The sequence below is a fragment of the Gobio gobio genome, assembly GCF_949357685.1.
Source record: "Gobio gobio genome assembly, chromosome: 6".
Classification (NCBI taxonomy): domain Eukaryota; kingdom Metazoa; phylum Chordata; class Actinopteri; order Cypriniformes; family Gobionidae; genus Gobio; species Gobio gobio.
In genome coordinates this window covers 53,233,853-53,254,942 of record NC_137102.1, presented here as the reverse complement: position 1 = coordinate 53,254,942, position 21,090 = coordinate 53,233,853, and the positions used below count along the sequence as shown (strand labels likewise).

General features: G+C 37.9%; 1 protein-coding gene across 1 annotated transcript in view; it reads right to left on the bottom strand.

Moving 5' to 3' along the window:
* Positions 1-20,805, bottom strand: part of LOC307128662 (natural killer cell receptor 2B4-like) — a 42,469-nt gene extending 21,664 nt beyond the window's left edge. Inside the window, exons 1-4 of the mRNA XM_079820598.1 lie at positions 20,714-20,805; positions 9,907-10,197; positions 9,292-9,549; positions 8,985-9,107 (exon numbers count right to left, since the gene is read on the bottom strand). Coding sequence (XP_079676724.1) covers positions 8,985-9,107; positions 9,292-9,549; positions 9,907-10,197; positions 20,714-20,768 — 727 coding nt within the window. The 5' untranslated portion in view covers positions 20,769-20,805. The remainder of the gene's footprint in view (positions 1-8,984; positions 9,108-9,291; positions 9,550-9,906; positions 10,198-20,713) is intronic.
* Between the last annotated feature and the right edge of the window lie 285 nt (positions 20,806-21,090).

The following is a 21,090-nucleotide window of genomic DNA, read 5'->3' as shown; positions in this document are numbered from 1 at the left end:
GATAGCAAACAATGCAATTTCAAATCACCCTTATTGCTGAAACAATTACTGTACACAGGATACAGATGCCACATTACAAAATACACTTATATATCTAAATTACATAATTAAGTATTTTATTGACTGGATTCGAGGAGTTTATGTGGTTGAAATTTTAAAAAGTAACAAGTCCTTTCCTCACGGGTCAATTTTGACCCTTAGGAATGAATGGAATGTGAGGAATGCTTCAGCTTACATAAAAAAAAAAAATGCTATAACTTCACCCAAAATTATTTTATTATGTCTACATGTGTATCTGTAACGATGAGTGTGGAATGAGCAGACAAGGAAGCGGCTCTAAGTGCAGGAACATTTACTGAAAACTTGAATGAAAAACAAGGAACTCATGACACCACAACAATACGTACAACGACTGACAAAACACTGGTGGAACACAAGCACTATAAATACACAAGCTAAACAAGGTAACAAGGGGGCATGACAGATAGGAAACACCTGGAAAACTAAATCAGCATGAAAAACTACAATGAACTACAAAGCAAAAACACACAACAGGAAATAATGTAAAAGTCCACAAACACACAGGGAATATGTGACAGAGCCCCCTCCTTAAGAGTGGCTTCCAGACGCTCAAAGAAAACTATACGAAAGTCCAGATGGAAAGGAGGTAGAACAGGGGGACTATTGGAGCCTAGGGTGGCCATGGCGGATCAGGGGTCTCGGGTGGCCATGGCGGATCAGGGGTCTCGGGTGGCCATGGCGGATCAGGGGCCTTGGGCGGACCAGGGGCCGTGGGCGGATCAGGAGCCTTGGGCGGACCAGGAGCCGTCTCGGGACTCTCGACAAGGGCAGGGGCCGTCTCGGGACTCTCGACAAGGGCTGGGGCCGTCTCGGGACTCTCGACAAGGGCTGGAAAACAGCACAAAGAGCCCTCAAGGGGTCCTGGTATGATCCTGCTAGATCCATGTTTTGGTCAGTCGTTCTGTAACGCGAAGGCAGGGATGAGAATCCAAGTGCAGATTTGAGCATTTATTAAAGATATAAACAAAGAAAGTCCAAGAAGGCAAACAGGCAGGAGCACAACGACAGGAACACATACAGGAGCACAACGACAGGAACACTTGTAGGTGCACATGCGGGAGCAACGACTGACAAACAACAACTGAAGCAGTGGGGTATAAATACACAGGGAAACAAGGTTAACGAGGTAACAAAAGGGAGTGGCTAAATGGGAAACACCTGGGAGAACTAATACAACATGAAAAACTACAAAGGACTACAACACATGGCACAGGACAGGAAATAACTCCGTGTCAACAAACACACAGGGAATATGTGACAGTATTGAATGGGAAAATCCAAGTATTGTCATTTTACCCACATATTTCATAAAGTAAAATGGTATATGAATGCATTTCATTATATCTTTCATAACATAGTTCAGAATCATCTTTAAATAAAGTTTGTTTAAAAAAAACCCTGAAACCTTAAAATTGATTGATGAGTTAAAAATAAATCCCATTGTTTTTGCCTATACATGCAATTTCATGTCATTTAATTTTTTTAACAACTCAGTCCTGGTGTCAACTACAGAGGACATATCATAACATGAATAAAATATCATTTTTCAAAAATGTTTTTTTCCATTTGTTTCTTATGCTCTAAACAATGTAATGACATAAAAAAATACTAAATTCAAAAAACTTTTTTTTTTCTGGGTCCCAGGAGGATAAACTTTTGAATTATTTGTTCTGATGATGACATATTCTTCTTGGACAAAGGTAAGCAGCAACTTCAATATTTTTTGGAAAGATGAGGAAATATGTCCTCACCAATGTATCTTCTATGTTTTCATTGTCATGCAAAGTCAGATTGTCTGTTTCGGATTGGATGTGAGAGCTGCAGACGCTGGTTCTGAATGTGTGTGATATGGACACACATGGAGGATGTTCTCATTTGCCAAAGAGTGACCAAGCTCTGTTTTAATAAACAGTTATCTCAGAGACGCATTATTCTTGCATTCCTTCTTTCCACACATTGTTTTGAAATGTTCCTTGTCTTTTCAATGTGAGTTACATTCATGGAGCAACTGCCTCATTACTTAATTGTTATATAACAATAGTAAAAATAGCAAACATGCAAATGTTTTGTTAAATTGAAATATTAACTTAAAATATCAGGAGACTTAAAGTAAATATTTTGGGTCAACTGAGTTTGGCTGGCAAAATAGTTTGGCAATCCCTGCCCTACAAGATGATGGTTTACCTTTGTTTATCATTGTATGGTGTATAGAAAAACACCTCTTAGAGAATGTTACACAATTAAACACACCTCTATGGATCATATGGATCATTTTGGATGCTTCCACACATCATTATATTAACATGACATTAAGGTTGTTTCAAAATAATTTTCACCACAGTGCAACATATTGTCAAAGAACAGACAACATGTTAGTATGTTTTTGTAGACCCATTTTAAAGGGATTGTCACCTACATTAAAATGGTCACCTTCATTGTATTTCAAACCCGTATGACTTTTTCTTCTGTGGAACATATAAGAATATATTTTGAAATTATATGTGAGAAAAGTGTTGTTGTTTTTTTCCCCATTAGGAATATATTTTGTGCTCCACATAAGAAGTCATACAGGTTTAGATAGGCTACAGTATAGACAAATATTTTGATGTTGCTTTTTTTAAAAGCTTTCTGACTTTAATGCTACACAATAACCAGTATAATATGGGAAAATAAACATTTGTAGTTGTTGAAAAGAGGTAGCCTACTTGAGTCTTATGGAGGTTGGGAAGCACTGGCTATCTAAAAAATAAGCAAGACATTAAGGATGACATGAATAATCACACCAGGGTAGCACATGCATTTACTTTATACATTTGTGGAGTTTTATCTCAGTTATTGTTGTCGACACAAACTATTCCAATTAAAGTATCAATCAAGCCCAAACACATCAAAGTCAAAATAAATTGTATTTCTTATGCTTTGTATTTGAATGCATCTAAATCAATCAGCACAACAGCTCAGTCAGTATCATAACACACAAACTGTTTTGAAAATGTGAAGAGTTGCGTTGAGTTGTAATCCATTAAACATGTTGCGATTTGAAGAGCGTGCACCAATATTTTCTGTTCCATTCGTTTGCGCGTAGTCTCAAGGACACGCCCACAGCACGGGTAAACTAATCAATATTCATGATTGCACCACCCACTGGAACCAAATATTTCAGGAACCGAATATATTGTAACACCGGCCACCCGTATGAAATAATCCTTGCTATGCCACTGCTGAACATGATGCTCTATACGTCATTAAAGATAAATCACTTGAAAACAAGATATTTCAGTTATTTATGCACATTTAATAATAGAGTGTATTACCTGTGATACAGATGAGGAGAAGGATGAAGAATGCAAGCAGATTATCTACTGCCATTGTAACAAACATTCAGAACTGAAGTTGTGTTCAGTGTTGCCCAATTGATCCGACGATTTCCAGCTCAAAAGCTCACCAAAACCCGCCCACTCCAAGAAAAACCCCACCCAAAACTGGCAAAATAATGTTATAGAATTATATATTGCCATACCATGATACCATGTTGATAAGTAGGGAGAGCGAGGCACAACCTAACGCGGGTTTAGTTGTCACACCCATGTTTTAGCACTTTCCACACATGCCAGGATGACGAAACTTGTATTTAGTAGTTGCCATATCAACATTATTTAGAGAAAAAAAAATTGCGCCAAAATTAAAAAATATTTGGAAGATATTAATATATTAATTTAGTTCTGTTTAACCGTTCCTGAACGTGACTTATGCTGCCTTCACGTGCTATCGGAATTATCGTAAATACGAGTTTCCTAGGTAAAAATTGCACATGAACGCCCTCTGATGTCGTGTTTACCACTGGGAAGTTCGGATATAATTTTGATACCCCAATTCCCGAGATGGGCATGTCATAAGCTTTAAACATGGTGGCGGGGAGAACTGCTGTGGCAGGTGTGGTTTTATTGTTTTTTTTCCAAAACAGCTAGGTCGTCTTATCTTGACATTAATGTAGTACATATTTACATGTAAGAGTAATCATATGAAGCGTATTGTATGTTTGGTACACAGCGAAAATAGCCTGCATTTGACTGAAATTACAGAATCAGCAGAAAGCGGACTATCTGGAATGTTTATATGGTTGTCGGTGCATGGGACACTACATATGATGTTGGTTTTAATAAGATTTTCCCAATAAATAGGCATGAATAACCTGGTGTCCACCATTATTCCTGTTCACTCCGACAACAAAGCACTTGAATGCAACAAGCTCGTAATCACGACTTCTAAAGTGGGAATTAGGAAATTTCCGATAGCACGTGAAGGCAGCATAAATCATCCATCAACAGCCGCGTGCAGTGTTGCCAACTCTCGCGAGACAAATAAGCAACCGCAGCTTCAAAAACAAGCCCAAAACAAGCCCAATATTATTATATTATTTATTATCATCAATATTATTTATAATAAATAATTTTTTTATCAATAAATGAGCCTGCAACATATTAAACTGAAACCTCTCAGAGTTTGAAAAGCAAAAACAGATGTGATTTTACAAAAATCATCAAATTGCAATAAAGGACACAAAATATCCTCCGATCAGCTGTGAACAGAAGAGGTTTGAAGAGTGAAATGGAGGCCAATTATGGTAACCCATAGTCGGAGTTAGTGCACACATATTAGGGGCAGTAAGTAGTGAACACACACACTGCAAACCGTGAAAAAGGCAAGCCCTGCATCTCATTGTGCACACTATCTGCCCTAAATAGTACTGAAAATTACTAATGTCACACTATTTAGGGTGGATAGTGTGCACATTGGGACACAAGCACTAGAGCGCTGCAATATAGCCACATATTTAAAATAAAATAAATTCGAACCATACCTACTGTTATTATTAGTAGACTTGTTTTTTTATAATAGCCTGTAATTTTAAATACATTACAAAAATATATTTTTAATTAAATTAGGTGCCTCTCGTCCCTCTTTCCTCTCCATCTCTGCTTGTGCTATTGTTTGTAAAAATGTATACGTCTATTCAAGTCTACTAACTATCATTACGTGTATTTATAATGTCACATGCCTGCACGTTGAATGCGATTTTTCTTCAATGAAGGGGAGAAGGAGGCGGGATATAAAAGGATGGATTACTACAGCACTTGTATCGTTGCACTGAATGCCTATTAGCTGTGAGAAGACAGTGTCAGTCAATGTATTGGACAAAACAGCGACCATGAATGTAAAGAAACGAAGTTGCTTATTATATTTTCCTAACAAGCAACCACATTTTTTAAAATAAGCCCAAAAAACCGCAACCCGCGACTCGTGATTTTTTAACGCGACTTGCCAAAAAAAGAAGCCCAAAGTCGCGTGTTATACGCGGACTTGGCAACTATGGCCGCGTGTGATGTGTTCACATACGAGCCGCGGTAGGTCTATCTGAACTCTGATTAGCAGCAGTCAGTATGAGAGTCTGTGACACACGGGAAATCAATGAATAAAAATATTTTTTTTTTAATTATATTGACTTATTATTACTTATATTGATTTCGTTAATAACTTGACAGCACTGTCTTAAATGTGTATTCTTACTAGTTTAAAAAAAATATGTTTGTGGGACAAGTGGATTTTTGAAGGGGCAAGTGAAAGAATTTTACTAGACAGATTAAAACATCAATAACAAAAAAACTAGGGAATCAACTAAATGTAAGAATGATCCTGCATTAATTTAGCGTAGTGTCGATCGTGGATAATAATATATCATATAGCCTACTGTATAATAAACTGACGGTAACAATGTTGCACTGTTGACGCTCGCGCAGCCTCTCGAGGAGAAATCAATGTTACTGAATGATTCAGTGTTTGAAAGAGTCGTTTGTATCAAAGATTCAATGACCTATTCATAAACGACTGCCTCATTCTTGAATGAATCAACCGTTTGAACGAATGATTCAATGACTCACTCATTAAAACGGTCTTCTGCTGCCACCTACTGGCAGTTTACTTTCATGTTTAAACATTTTTTCCAACTTTACTTATTTTTATATTAAAAAATCAGAGGTGGACAGTAACGAAGTACATTTACTTGAGTACTGTACTTAAGTACACTTTTTGAGTATCTGTACTTTACTGAAGTATTATTTTTTAGGGAAACTTTTACTTGAACTTCGCTACATTTGAAAGACAAATATCGTACTTTTTACTCCACTACATTTCTATCAAGGTCCTCTGAGTCAAAAGTCATTTCTGTAGCAGCTTTGCAAGTCAGTGGATTTTTTTTTTTTCTTCTTTAAATTTTTTTTAGTTTTTTTTTGCAAAATGTAAATGTCTGGGAGAAAGAGAAGCATAGACATATGGATGAATCTGAAAAAGCATGCCTCTGAGATGCCAGAGCACGAGTACCTGAATAGAGCTTTCTTTTGTGTGTTTTTTCGCACTTAAACAGACCAATACACAAAATGTCAATTTTCATTTTGGAAAGTATTCAAGTAAATAAAGTTGATGTCTTAAGTGAACGTAAACAGTTGGGGGAATATCGGATATGTATCAGTGTATAGGATTTGTGCATTCTGCCTTAAAGTGACAGCAGCTTTGTAAAAAGCTTTGTAACTTTTAAGTATTTAAATTAGTTCAAGGTGGTCGTATGCTAGCATGTCAGATGGAGCATCACTGACTGGCTTAAACCACCATGGCATAGCATGCATTTATACAACAATGCAACAATAATAAAATAATGCATTGACATAAAAAAGGAAATTTACTTTTGATACTTAAGTACTTTTAAAAGCAAGTACTTCTGTACTTTTACTTAAGTAAAAATAGTTTTTTTTAGAGTAATATTTGACCAGTAGTACTTTTACTTTCACTTGAGTACTGGAGTTGTGTACTTTGTCCACCTCTGTAAAAAATATTTAAAACAATCCCATCAATTTTTTTTAATGCAGTTGTAATTTCTCAGTGTAAATTATTTCATTTGATTGGTAACAGCCCTACAGTGTCTTATTATATTTCTAGATCAAATTTAAGAATATAAACTGAAAGCCGAAGCATAGTCTATATTTAATAAGATTATGGGGAAAAAAATGCCCTTTATAAAAGGTAAATATATCAAAGATATGCAGATTTAAATATGTCAAAGCACATGAACTCTTAATGTCGGAGAGAAAAAAAGTGGCTGGTGGTCAAAAAAGTTAATTCCAGGCACTGGATGTGTTTGTTGTCAAATTTAATTTTTTTTATATTTTCAATGATTAAAAAATGCCATTATTTCATTTTAAAATTTTAATAATTGTTTTTGTTGACTCAATATTTTAGTTTGTCTTGGATATATATTTTTTTATTATATCAGATAACATTTTAATCTGTCATTTGGTCATGTGACAATGTGCCCCTCACATGTTACAATGTACCCCACCTATGGGGCATGTTGTCACATTTCACTTCCATTCTTTCGAGGTAAATCAAGAAAAAAGTATACACTGTATGAATGAAACAAAACCACATAATTGTACTAGACATGTGAAATTATGTGGGAAAAAATAAATACTCTGAACCCCAAGTGGATTTACACAAACTGAGAAAGTCAAAAAGCGTTAGGTTGTGCCCCGCTCTCCCCTACCATTTTATTGCCTTAAAACAAAATAATGACAACAACAACAAAAAATTCCAGGAAAGCAGATCAAACAGGGCACTTTCACAAGAGTCATAAGTCAGAGAGATAAATGAAGATGTTAAGCTCCGTTTGTGAGTCTAGTCAATCATCAAACTCTTTTTATCCAATTGAGTCTGAGCTTTAACAGGCATGAGCAGATGAAGGTGTTTGGTGTCCTACTGTACGGTAGGTGATGGTGTTTGTATCTCCTGTCCCATCTGAAAAAAAATAAAACAAACCTCATTGTAAAAAATTATATGATCAATAAAGTGGCAACATGTGTTTTTACTTTAACTCATCAAAATGAGTTAAGCAATTTTTGAAGCCATGGTTTACAGTGATTTTTTTTGTAGCATTTAGTTGGCTTTCTGCTGTGTGTGCCTGCTCACAGAAGCTTTAAAGAAAACATGCAGCCATACCGCCACCGAACATACAGAGTTCGCCTCTTCCCACCCCATTTTGTACACAAATAGTGAAGCGACTAATGAATGTGCCTTTCGTTTTACTATGTTTAAAAAGGGTGTTGTTTTACACAACAAATGAAGAATTTTAACCAAAGTATGTTACAGACATGTCAGTAATACCCTAAAGAAACATAATAACTTATGGAAAATGGACATCCGATGTCACCTCAACATCATCGTAGTCTGTATCATCACTCTGTTTGAGGTCAGAATGGAAGTTCACTGCACAGATTACAGGCGGTGTGGAAACATGTCTGCATTGAAACGCTGTATATTTGTGTTACAGTCACTCAGGCAGGAAGGCAAGGACAGGCAAATACGTGACTCAAACTAAGTTTACTGAAGAAGGTTACGACATACAGGCAGGTACAAGCACAATGCATAACGTTGACCAGACAAGGAGTGAGTGAACAAGAGGAACTTAAATACGGCGGATCAGGAGCCATGGACGGCCTCGGCGGGTCAGGAGTCTCGGGCGGCCTCGGCGGATCTGGAGCCCCATCCACATGTGTCCCATCCACATGTTCCCCACACTCTAAAAAATGCTGGGTTAAAAATAACCCAAGTTGGGTTGAAAATGGACTAACCCAGCAATTGGGTTGTTTTAACCCAGCGATTGGGTTAAATGTTTGCTTAAAATGCTGGGTTATTTTTAACATTTTTGAGAGTGCACCCACCTGCAAGATCAGTTTGTGCATTTGTTAGCTTTTATGTACCAGAAGGAAAATTAACTATAAACTATAAAATTTCCAATAATAATTTCCATATTACAACATTCATTTAATATTTTAATTAATGAGAGATGAACATACCTTTATACTTGGAGCAACAGAAAAGGACTAAACCAACAAACATTATCACTCCCACAACACTTAACACAATAAGGAGCACAGGCATGTAAGATGAACTGCCTGGGGTCGGAAGTCTCTCATTCTCTGGAAAGGAAAAGATGAAGAACTGCAGTAATCGGTTTATTCATAGTAAACTTTAGTCACTTAATTATCTATAGTATATAAAAACGGTGCCACTTGCAATTTGTAAACCAAAAGCAGTTTGTGAAAATAGTAGATGATGTTCACAGTATGTACGCACACGTCTTGAATAGAAGCAGACATTTACCTCCACAGAGCTGTTTGGTGTTTATTCTGTCTTTTTTCCAGCTAACTGGGTTTTTATGGTTACAGATGATGGATTCCTCACTGCAGTCCAAGGTGAGAGTGTTGATCTCATGTGATGTCACTTCCTCTGGAGAGCATATGTCGTTCTGATAGCTAGAGTGAATCATGAGGTCGTGAGCTCTGCATGTGAATTTCACAGTGCAGGAGTCACTGCTGGACCAGTTTGAGTTTACAGTCAGGACAGGAGCCTCCACAGCGTCTAAAACACACATTGTTGTTGCAGTATCACATACAATCATGGATTAAAGACAATGTGCCACAAGCTGGTTTAAAGGGGTAGTTCACCCAAAAATTCTGTCATCATTAAGACACGCTCATGTTGTTCCAATAAATTTCTGGTAGTCAGTGGCTGCCGAGACCTGCTTGGTTACAATTCTCCAAATATCTTCCTTTGTGGTCACCAGAAGAAAGAAATTCATACAGGGTTGGAACAACTTGAGGGTGAGTAAATGATGACAGAAGTTTCATTTTTGGGTGAACTATCCCTTTAAATGTGTAGATTTACAAATTACTTGTGATATTTCTTTAATGCTGGAAAAAAAGAAAAGAGACTCACCAATAACATACACTCTGTAATTAGTATCATGTACCTCATGATCTCCTAGTGCTGTTAATGTATAGAGTCCACTGTCTGTCTTCTGCATGTTCTTCAGTGTGAGAGAGAAGGTTTCAGTGTTGAAATCCATCCTGTCCTTGTTAAAAGTGCCATAGAATGTACCAAATGGTACACATGTAAGTATTTCTTCAAAGTCTTTTTTCCAAATCATTGTATATTGGTCCGGTGTCTGCATATCTAGTTGAACAGACTCTCCCGTCAGCACAAACACAGGGATCTCAGCACTGAACCCTGAGGAGAGACAAACACAGAGTTCAGCGGCTTTTGGATTTGAATTTTACACCTCCATCTTACTGTCATCAACTTACACTCACATTTGATTAAATAAATAAAGTTAATTTTTCAAGTTCATATAAGTTATTTCATTATTTCCTGTCATCTGTCATCATCAGACATGCCACAGGCTGCGTCTGAAACTTGCAAAATGCCAAGTATCCCAATGCAGGAAGGCATCAAGGCACGTCCGAATCTAATGTTAGCTTCACTTCCTGTCTCCTGAAATACCTTCATCGGATCGATTTTCGAAGGCAGCATTTATGTATCCTTTGACGTTGAAAGCAAGTTCGCGAAAGGTTAGTATCTCGTGAACACCTTTACACAATCACACATTAAAAAGTGGTATAAAAATATTTTTAATTCAGAATTAATAATTTTGTCAGTGTGTTAATGTCGACCCGAGAAGCGATTGCTACTTTAGAAAGTTAACTAGTCGTAAGTTTGAGGTAAAATGCACTTGGGTTGTCGATGTCAAAACACTATAGAAGCTGTGATTAAAATATTAAATAATGTTATATCATTAGGCTATTGTATAGGGTAAATTTACTATAGGGTGTAAAAATTGTACAGCTGTGGTATTTGTAGCCTATAGGTTTAGCTCAATTTAGGTTTAGCTGTATATTTGTATTTTAGCTCAAAAATGGGTTGAATACAGGCGGTTCTGTGTAATTAAATAGCTTTATGTGGACAACTTATCTTATATAGAGAGGAATAGTATGCTAATACTTTATCATACATTTACATGAGCAGACAGATAGCATTTAAGTCATTGCTTAGTAACTCAGAAGTGTAGCTCTAGATGTGAGTGCAAAGATTTTGCAAACGCAAGTAACAAATACCCTGGGGGCTAAGCCCCCCCTGTCTTCCAATCCTAGTGACGTCCCTGAAGTTAAAAATTCCGTGCTTACTTTTTCAGTTGCAAATTTAGAAACAGTCTAACTCAGAACTGTTAAAAGGTTCATTGACTAGCGTATAAAATTCAGTGAAGAATAATTTAGGCTATGAAGTTGAAGATGCAACAATGGAGAACAAGCTACCAGAACCAGAGCCAAGCAACTATACGCAAGTTTAACTTTAGCTGTAATGTGTAATGTCCCTGGGGGTGAGGAATAAAACGAATGTTCAAATTCACTCAGTATTCCATGATCAAGGTAATTCACTACTATTTCAATAACAATATGTTGAAATAATGAAGATTTCTGTGCCACCCATAGACTGTAAAAAAATAGGTGCCACCCCAGACTGGTTGCTGCATGGCCCCTGCCCGGCCACCCGTATGAAATAATCCTTGCTACGCCACTGTGCTGAACATGATGCTCTATACGTCATTAAAGATAAATCACTTGAAAACAAGATATTTCAGTTATTTATGCACATTTAATAATAGAGTGTATTATCTGTGATACAGATGAGGAGAAGGATGAAGAATGCAAGCAGATTATCTACTGCCATTGTAACAAACATTCAGAACTGAAGTTGTGTTCAGTGTTGCCCAATTGATCCGACGATTTCCAGCTCAAAAGCTCACCAAAACCCGCCCACTCCAAGAAAAACCCCACCCAAAACTGGCAAAATAATGTTATAGAATTATATTGCCATACCATACCATATTGATAAGTAGGGAGAGCGAGGCACAACCTAACGCGGGTTTAGTTGGCACACCCATGTTTTAGCACTTTCCACACATGCCAGGATGACGAAACTTAGTGTTTACTAGTTGCCATATCAACATTATTTAGAGAAAAAATTGCGCCAAAATAAAAAAATATTTGGAAGATATTACTGAACATTTTTTTTTTTTTTACTTAAGTTTATTTTTCATCGTTTTTTATTTATTTATTTATTTATTTTTAAATAAGACAATATTTATTATGATCTGTTATTTAACAGTTGAGATAGTTCTTTAATGCTGACCTAACCAACAGAAGAAACGAGCCGGGGTTAAATCCCACTTTACGGAGGTGGGGTTACAATGAGCCCCTATTAGAAATATGCAATTATATTCTATACTTTTATTACTTCTTTTGAGAAACCACGAGAAAACGGTAAATAATGACTGAGTCAATGTTCAGAAATGATTCATTATTATTATGTTTTTAACTGTTTAGCTGTAGGCTATTTAGCGATGTGTTCAGGGCCTGAAATTAACACCCGACCACGCGCCAAATGCGGATGAATTTTGCAAAAATATTAATTTAGTTCTGTTTAACCGTTCCTGAACGTGACTAAATCATATCAACAGTCGCGTGTGATGTGTTCACATACGAGTAGTGATGTGTCGTTCATGAACGATTCGTTCATTTTGAACGAGTCTTTAATATGACTCGGGACTACCGAGTTGTCTCAGAGAGTGATTCGTTCATTTTGTGTTTACCGCGCATGCGCATTACGCTGAATCTACTGGAAAGAACAAAAATTATTAGTTCATCTTTCGAGTCTCGAGTTCGGGTTTGAGTCTTTCGTTCTTCCTGTCAGTCCCATAGAGTCTATGCTGTCAGTAGCGGAAACAGAAAAGATTCGTTCTTACGAGTCTTTCGGGTTTGACGTTTGAGTCATTCGTTCTTTTGCCACGTGACTTGTCACTGTATTGAACACTAGTTTACAACCTTTTTACTAACAAATTCAAATTCAGTGTTTGTTGTCAAATTCAAATTTTTATATATTTTTAATGATTAAAAAATGCCATTATTTTATTTTAAAATTTTAATAATTGTATTTTGTTGACAGAATATTTTAGTTTGTCTTGGATATATATATTTTTTATTATATCAGATAACATTTTAATCTGTCATTTGGTCATGTGACAATGTGCCCCTCACATGTTGCAATGTACCCCACCTATGGGGCATGTTGTCACATTTCACTTCCATTCTTTCGAGGTAAATCAAGAAAAAAGTATACACTGTGTGAATGAAACAAAACCACATAATTGTACTAGACATGTGTGAAATTAATGTGGGAAAAAATAAATACTCTGAACCCCAAGTGGATTTACACAAACTGAGAAAGTCAAAAAGCGTTAGGTTGTGCCCCGCTCTCCCCTACCATTTTATTGCCTTAAAACAAAATAATTACAAAAAAAATTTCCAGGAAAACAGATCAAACAGGGCTAATACAAGTGATGTGACATTTGAACCTAGTCATCCGAGCCAGTGTTGCCAGACAATTTTCAGCCCAAAAGCTCACTAAAACCCGCCCAATCCAAGAAAAAAGCCCAACATTTTAACTGCCAAAATAATGTGATATAATTTTAATGCCATTTCAATCAAGATTGACTAGCACAATTTTATTTCCTTAAAACAAAATAATGCATGATGACAAAATTAAATAAAAATAAATACATTTCCCAGGAAAATAGATCAAAACAGGGTAAATACATTCAAATACAGTCATGCATGACTAAAATATCCAAGTAGAAAGTGTCAAAATCACGAAATTAACCGATGACTTTAACCCATGGAAAAACAAATGAATAATTTTCAAATGTAAACAGTCAGAATAAACTAATTTAAGTGATCGGAATAAACAACATAATTAGCAGGCATTACACACACATTAATGCACACACCACAGCCAAAATGTGTCATTCACTGATAACATACTGTACGATAATCCTACAACAAAAAATTAACAACAAGAATGCGTTTATCTTTGTGTTGTGCTTTAACTTCAGACAGAACTACAGTAACTGTATATTTATGCCACTTTGGCATAGCGATCACTTGAATATCCAGCTACAATTTCGCACTGAAAACCTGTCATGAATGAGCACGTCTGCCTGCTGATCGCTGATTGGCTGAAAGTGCGTGCTCGTTGGCGATGTCAACACCTATGTCAGCTGACTCTACGCTGGGCCAGTGTGTCATGATGACTGATTTTATGGAGCACATGCACACTTGAGTTAGTTAGTTATTAACCAATTAGACTATAAAATGTAGATGTTTGAAAACCGCCAAACCAGCCCAAATTTTGTATTACGTAAATTACATAATTACGTGTTTACGCGTCAGTTTCACACGTTTTGGCCCTGTTGGCCTTCCATAAACCCATTTTTACCCGCACAATCAAATTCAAAACCACCCAATTTGGCAACACTGGTCGGCGCTTGTGTCAAGAATGAATGGGTGTGCCGCGTGCCAGATGAAGCCCCGATTCGAGGCTTGTGTTGTTAACGGAGAAATCATGTGACCTATGATAAACAAGGCCTCGGTTTGTGTAAAATACGACTGTAAAAAAATATGGACGTAGTGTCCGTGACAGGATTCTGAAGAGCAGTTTTGACGCGAAAAGTAGGGACGAGCTGGCAGTTGCCATCTCAGCAAGCGTATCATCGCGCGTCACTCCCGGATACTAAAAAATGGGCAAAGAGGCGAGACGTGAGACTTCCACCTGCCCAATTGCACACTTCTTCGGGTTGGCCGTTAGCCCCGCCCTTCTCAGCAACTTCAGGACAGCTTGCAAATTCTGCATATGACGCTGCCAGTCCGCACAGAAGACGATGATATCATCTAGGTATGCAGCGGCATATGCAGCATGCGGCCGGAGAATTCTGTCCATCAGACGCTGGAAGGTCGCAGGAGCCCCGAACAAGCCGAAAGGAAGGGTGACAAAGTGGTGTCATCCAAACGGTGTGGTGAAAGCTGTTTTTTCCTTGGACATGGGAGACAAGGGGATCTGCCAATATCCCTTTGTTAAGTCCAGTGTCGAATAAAAACGAGCGGTACCTAGCCGATCCAGCAATTCGTCAACCCTTGGCATTGGATAAGCATCAGACTTCGACACCGCGTTTACTTTACGATAGTCCATGCAGAACCGGACCGAGTCCCAGTCACTGCTGGACTCTTCTATTACCCCCATATCTAACATAGCCGCTAATTCAGCCTGAACCACTTTTTTCTTGTGTTCAGGCAAGCGATAAGGCCGGCTGCGAACAACAACTCCCGGCTCGGTCTCAACGTGGTGCTGAATGAGGTCGGTCCGGCCAGGTAGGGGGGAGAACACGTCAGCAAACTCTGCTTGTAAACGTCTTACGTCAGTGAACTGCGAGGGTGAGAGGTCTCAAGAGCCTCTGGCCCAAGGTCTCTGGTCCGAGATCCTCCTCTCCACTCACTACCGTCGCTAGCATCACTGACTCTGCCTCAGACCATTTCTTTAACAGGTTGAGGTGGTAAATTTGATGTGCTCCGTCCCTATCTGACCGTATCACCTCATAGTTGAGATCTCCCACTCGCCGTGTGACCTCAAAGGGCCCTTGCCACTTCACGAGTAATTTAGAACTAGAAGTAGGGAGTAATACAAGCACTTTATCTCCCGGTGTAAATTGACGAAGCCTAGCGCCTCTGTTGTACAGCTGTCTCTGTTTGTCTTGAGCCTGTTACAAATTTTCTATAGACAGCCGCCCCAAAGTGTGAAGTTTTGTTCTCAGGTCCAAGACATACTGAATTTCGTTCTTGCTAGTGGAAGGTCCATCCTCCCAAGCCTCTCTAAGGACGTCCAGCACCCCCTGAGGCTGGCGTCCATAGAGAAGCTTGAAGGGGGAAAACCCCGTGGAGGCTTGGGGAACCTCGCGAACAGCGAACAAAAGAGGTTCTAGCCACTTATCCCAATTTTTGGCGTCCTCGTGAACAAACTTACGAAGAATGGCCTTTAACGTGCGATTAAAACGTTCCACCACTTCATCCGTTTGTGGGTGATAAGACACTGGTGCGAATCGATTTAATGCCCAATAATTTGTAGAGTTCGCGGATCGTCCGTGACATAAACGCCGTGCCTTGATCGTGAGAATTCCCACCCGGGAGATTAATGAAAACAGTGCACTCGCAACACTTTTCGCCGGAATAGTGCGGAGCGGAACTGCTTCAGGATATTGAGTTGCGTAGTCCACCAGGACTAAAGCAAAGCGATGCCCTCGTGCCGACCGTTCTAATGGCCCGATGAGGTCCATGCCAATTCATTCAAAGGGGACCTGCAACAACGGAAGAGGGCACAATGGTGCTTTTGGGTTGGCCGGTGGATTCACCAACTGACATTCACGACAAGACGCACACCACTTGCGTACATTCTCGTGAATGCCCGGCCAGAAAAAACGGGCCATGAGATGGTTTAGTGTAGCCGTTTGTCCTAAATGCCCGGCCATTGGATTAGAATGCATACATCCAAATAATGCTATAATCCACACTTTGATGATTCGTTCATCTCGACGGCTGTAATGGTACATTACATGTGTTACAAAGTTCGTAGAATAAAACTACGAAAAAAGCCAATCACAACAGTGGCCGTTTTCACTGAAGTCTCACAGCAGACACGTCCCTTGAAACAAGACAATCAGCCAGAGGGGTAATAACAGTATAGAAAAAATGCCTTTTATTTCTAAATTATGACATTTTTTAATGTAAAAATCATACTAACAATATAAATACACCTCAGGAAACATTATAAAATAATAGAAAAATGCCATGCCATGGGACCTTTAAGTCTCGTAGCAGTACGTAACACCTGCAAGCCATTGTCTGATAAGGCAGCGAGGCAACGAGTCAGCTGCCTGTTTTCGGACGCAGCCACAGTTTTTCAAAAAAGAAAACAAAAATCCAACATGCTGGAAATATGTAGAGGTATGTGGGATGTAGAGCAGGATAGAATAATCCATGCATATACAAATAAATCAATTATCCTGGTTTACAGTTATTATACTGGTTTGCAGTGGTTAACAACAGCTAATGGGCATTGACAATCGTTTTACAGTCTATGGATGAAACACAGCTATGACTGATTCACCCAACGGTTTTGAGCACACAAAACCCTTAGCAACCACTCTTAGCAACGTAAACATGTTTGTTTGTTTGTTTGTCAATCTGAGGGGTGGGATAAACGGTTGTGTTTCAAATTCCCTCTGCACACAATAGGATAGCGCTACAAAACAACGTTGCGTTTTCCCACCAGCGGAGCTAATTGATACATTAAACTTTTGCCATATCTGGTCGGCAAAACTCAGAACACATCTTCCATTTTTAAGAATGACTTCAGAGCCGTTCTTTGTTAGCAGGGAAGTAGCAGGGAATTCACGCGTAACCGTCTCAACTCTGCCGTCATTTTGTTAAGCCCGCCCATCGACTCTATACACGATGTGATTGGCCTGACTGGAGTTTGGGTTTTTAAGCTCCCAAGTCTGAGTTCTGGGACAGTTGCTAGACAACCCTGGATGCAAATGACATTTGCTGCCGCTAGGGAGCGTCTAGATTTCTAGGCTAGAGCAATATAAAATTTGACTGACTCATAAAGACAGTCTTTGCCGACATCTAATGGCGTAATAATGTAGCCTAACTTTTGTTGATGTTCAGTGTCAGGGACTATTTGTTTCAGCGGAAGGAAGGCTTGTAGCGATTTTCCTTCATGAAAGTTGCACTGATTATACATATTTTTTTGGCTTTAATAATTGTATTGTTTGATTACCGTTTTAAGCCCTAAGCCGTGAATTTATAACAGCTAAGTGGGTTTTCAAGGCATTATAACCCATGGCTTTGCATGGATAATTTCTTTATTTTTATATTCCTGCTCTACAGATCCTACATTGTATAACTTTGTGGACTTTATAGCACCATGCATGTACCACGTTGTGCATTAGGAGATATTTATATTTATTCATACTACTCACATACTGTAAATATGTTTATAATATGTAAATGTTTATTCTGACTAAACGTAACTGTGACCTAATTTTTTTTAATGCTATTTTCATATTTTTATTCTTAGAATTTGTATTACTATGTTCTTGTTGTGTTTGTATTGTATATGTGCACTGGAAGCTTCAGCACCAAGAAAAATCCCTTGTGTGTGCAAGCACAATTGGCAATAAAGCTCTTTCTGTCACGTCCAAACAAGCAGAAACTGGTGCGAGGACTCAAGTGCAGAAATAAGGCTTTATTTATAAAAAATAAACATAAATACAACACAAAAACCCACGAGGGGCAACATAAACTAGAAATAACAAAACAAACTGAAAACCTACTAAAACAGAAATCACAGGGGAAACGGGAGACTAATGCCGCGTTCCAGGCAACCCGTAACCCGTGTTTTTCCAACCTTCTACCCGTGAAAGTGGACTGGAACGGCAGCCAAACCCGTGACTTCCCACCCGTGAACTCGTACTAGATCGATGTACTCCCAGTTACGAGTTTTGACGTCACATAGCCCGCGAAGCAACAATGGCAGCCCCTTACGGATGCGGTGTTTATGAAACAAATATACAAATAACGTAAAATAAAAGGTATAACAGCTTTTCTTGCCGTCTGCGCTGTTTTTCTCCTCCGTTTCCCTCAAATAAGCAAGGAGTAAGCACCTTTGGCGCTAGAAATGATTGTAAATGAGCATACACCCCGTATGGTCCGACATGCTTTGTTTACATCAAACTACCACACAATTCCTTGCGTTCAGGCAGTTTGGCGTGACTTTGCCTGGAACACTACAAAGTCGTGAGTCGTGGTTTGAAGTTGTAATTTACGGGCTCAAAAACCTGCCTGGAACGCAGCATAAGACATAACATGGCAACGATACGACAAAGACTGAACACAAAAAGGAACTATTTAACCCTTAATCGTCCCTCAAGTAGGGTTTACGTTTGAGTCCCTTGGGGTCAGATAGACCCCAGACTTTTACAGAGCGATTGCATAAGGAAATATAATTTTTTTACATGGAAAACTATATATCATTTTTTTTATTTACTTCTCAACTATACATTTATGCTGTGTTTTTGTGGGTATTTGGTAGTTTTTTACCTATTTACTGCACAAATACTTAACTATGTCTTAAATTGGCTCATTAAAATTTATTTTTTAATGAAAAAATCACTTGAATGATGATCTTAAATAAATATAAATAGTTTTTGGACATTGCTCTATGTGTTAGGGATAGAATACCGCCATCTGTAGGTTTGTGGAAAAACTTTAGGAATTATAGTTAAAGAGAAAGAGTGCAATGACCACATTATCCACTAGAGGTCCATATGGAAGTTATGCAAAAGTTAAGCTGCCTTTCATCTTTCTTTTATTTGCCCTTTTCCCTCTCTTTCTCATGATTGTTCCATGTTGCATTTGTGCTCTAGTATTTGTCCTTCATTTATGTATGGATTTTTTTCAGATTTATGCCAGTTTTGTTGATTTTATTTGCCAGTTTCTATAAAAATGCTCTCTGTTGCAGTCACACACATGTGTGTGTTTGTGTGTGTGTGTGTGTGTGTGTGTGTGTGTGTGTGTGTGCATGAGACAGAAAGTTAGTTCCACTTTGTGTTTATGCTCTAGGACCAGATCTTGATATATAAATGTGGAAATTTTCAGATTTATACTGGATGTAGTTAATTTTTTTTGACAAAAAAAGTGAAAAAAATGTATTTTTTACACTTTCCCATTCATTTTCAATGTGGGGTCAATCTTTTTACACACCTTTAGAACAACCAAATCAAGCACAGATTTTTTTGTGCATGTTTAGATAGATTTTTTAGGAAAAGTCACAGAGTCTCGTGGCCCTGAGATGAAGGGAACACTTTTAAAAAATGGAGGAAAAGTCCATTGGGGTCAGCTGGACCCCAAGGGACGATTAAGGGTTAAAGGGGACAAATCAAGCAGGGAACGAGGGAACACAAGTGGGACAAATGAAACCAATAACGAGATAACAAGGGGGGTGGGATCAAGACAAAGACAGAGCACATGCCCAAAATAACTAAACACCACAAGTGCACACGAGACAGGACAGGCATGTGACACTTTCTGATTCTGATTCTGATTAACCCCTAAAAAGTGTTGCAAGAGTCGGTTGAAAATAAGATAAACATTCTTGATATCAACCATTCAATTTCAACTACTAAAACTCTAATTCTTGATATCATTAATTGTATTTTCACTGGTGAAATGTCAGGCTGCCATTCAAATTCAATTGTTGATATCAGGAATTTAATTCTTGATAGTTTTTACTAGTTGAAATTGAATTGTCAATATCAAGAATTAGCATTTTAACTAGTGAAAATGTAATTGTTAATATCAAACATTTGACAATAAAAGTCAAACGGCTTGCCATAGACTTCCGCACTTATTCACATTTTTGCACATGGGGATTCAATACAGAACACACTTTTTTAATTTGTACTGAGTTTAATTTATGATAGAACTGTTGCAATTATTTATTTTGACAACTAATATACTATAGCTAATATATAAAGTTAAACATTCAGTGTTTACTTTTTCAGTTGCAAGTCGTTTCTAAGAATAACACACAATTCACTGTAATCACTACTATCTCAATTACAATTAAGTACAAATTAACTGTATTCAGTTGTGTAGTCCTGTACATTATAGTCATACAAGTCATTTTTGGTTGCTGGTTGCTGCCCCTGCCTGAAATAATCCTAGGTTTTAAAATCCACTTTTAAACAAGATATTTCAGTTATTTATGCGCAATAAATATTAATAATTGAGTGTATTACCTGTGTTACAGATGAGGAGAAGGATGAAGAATGAAAGCAGATGATCTACTGCCATTGTAACAAACGTTAAGATAGCTGAAGTTGTGTTCAGTGTTGCCAGATTGGTTCAATGATTTCCAGCTTAAAAGCTCACCAAAACCCGCCCACTCCAAGAAAAACCCACCCAAAACTTTAACTGAGAATATAATGTTATAGAATTATATTGGCGTACCAATCAATGTTGATAAGTACCATTTTATCGCCTTAAAACAAAATTATGATAAAAATAATTCCCAAGAAAACAGATAAAAACAGGGCTGATACAAGAGTATGAGCAAATATGACTAAAATGTCCAAAACTGTCAAAAAGGCAATCAAGAAATTAATGACTTTAACCC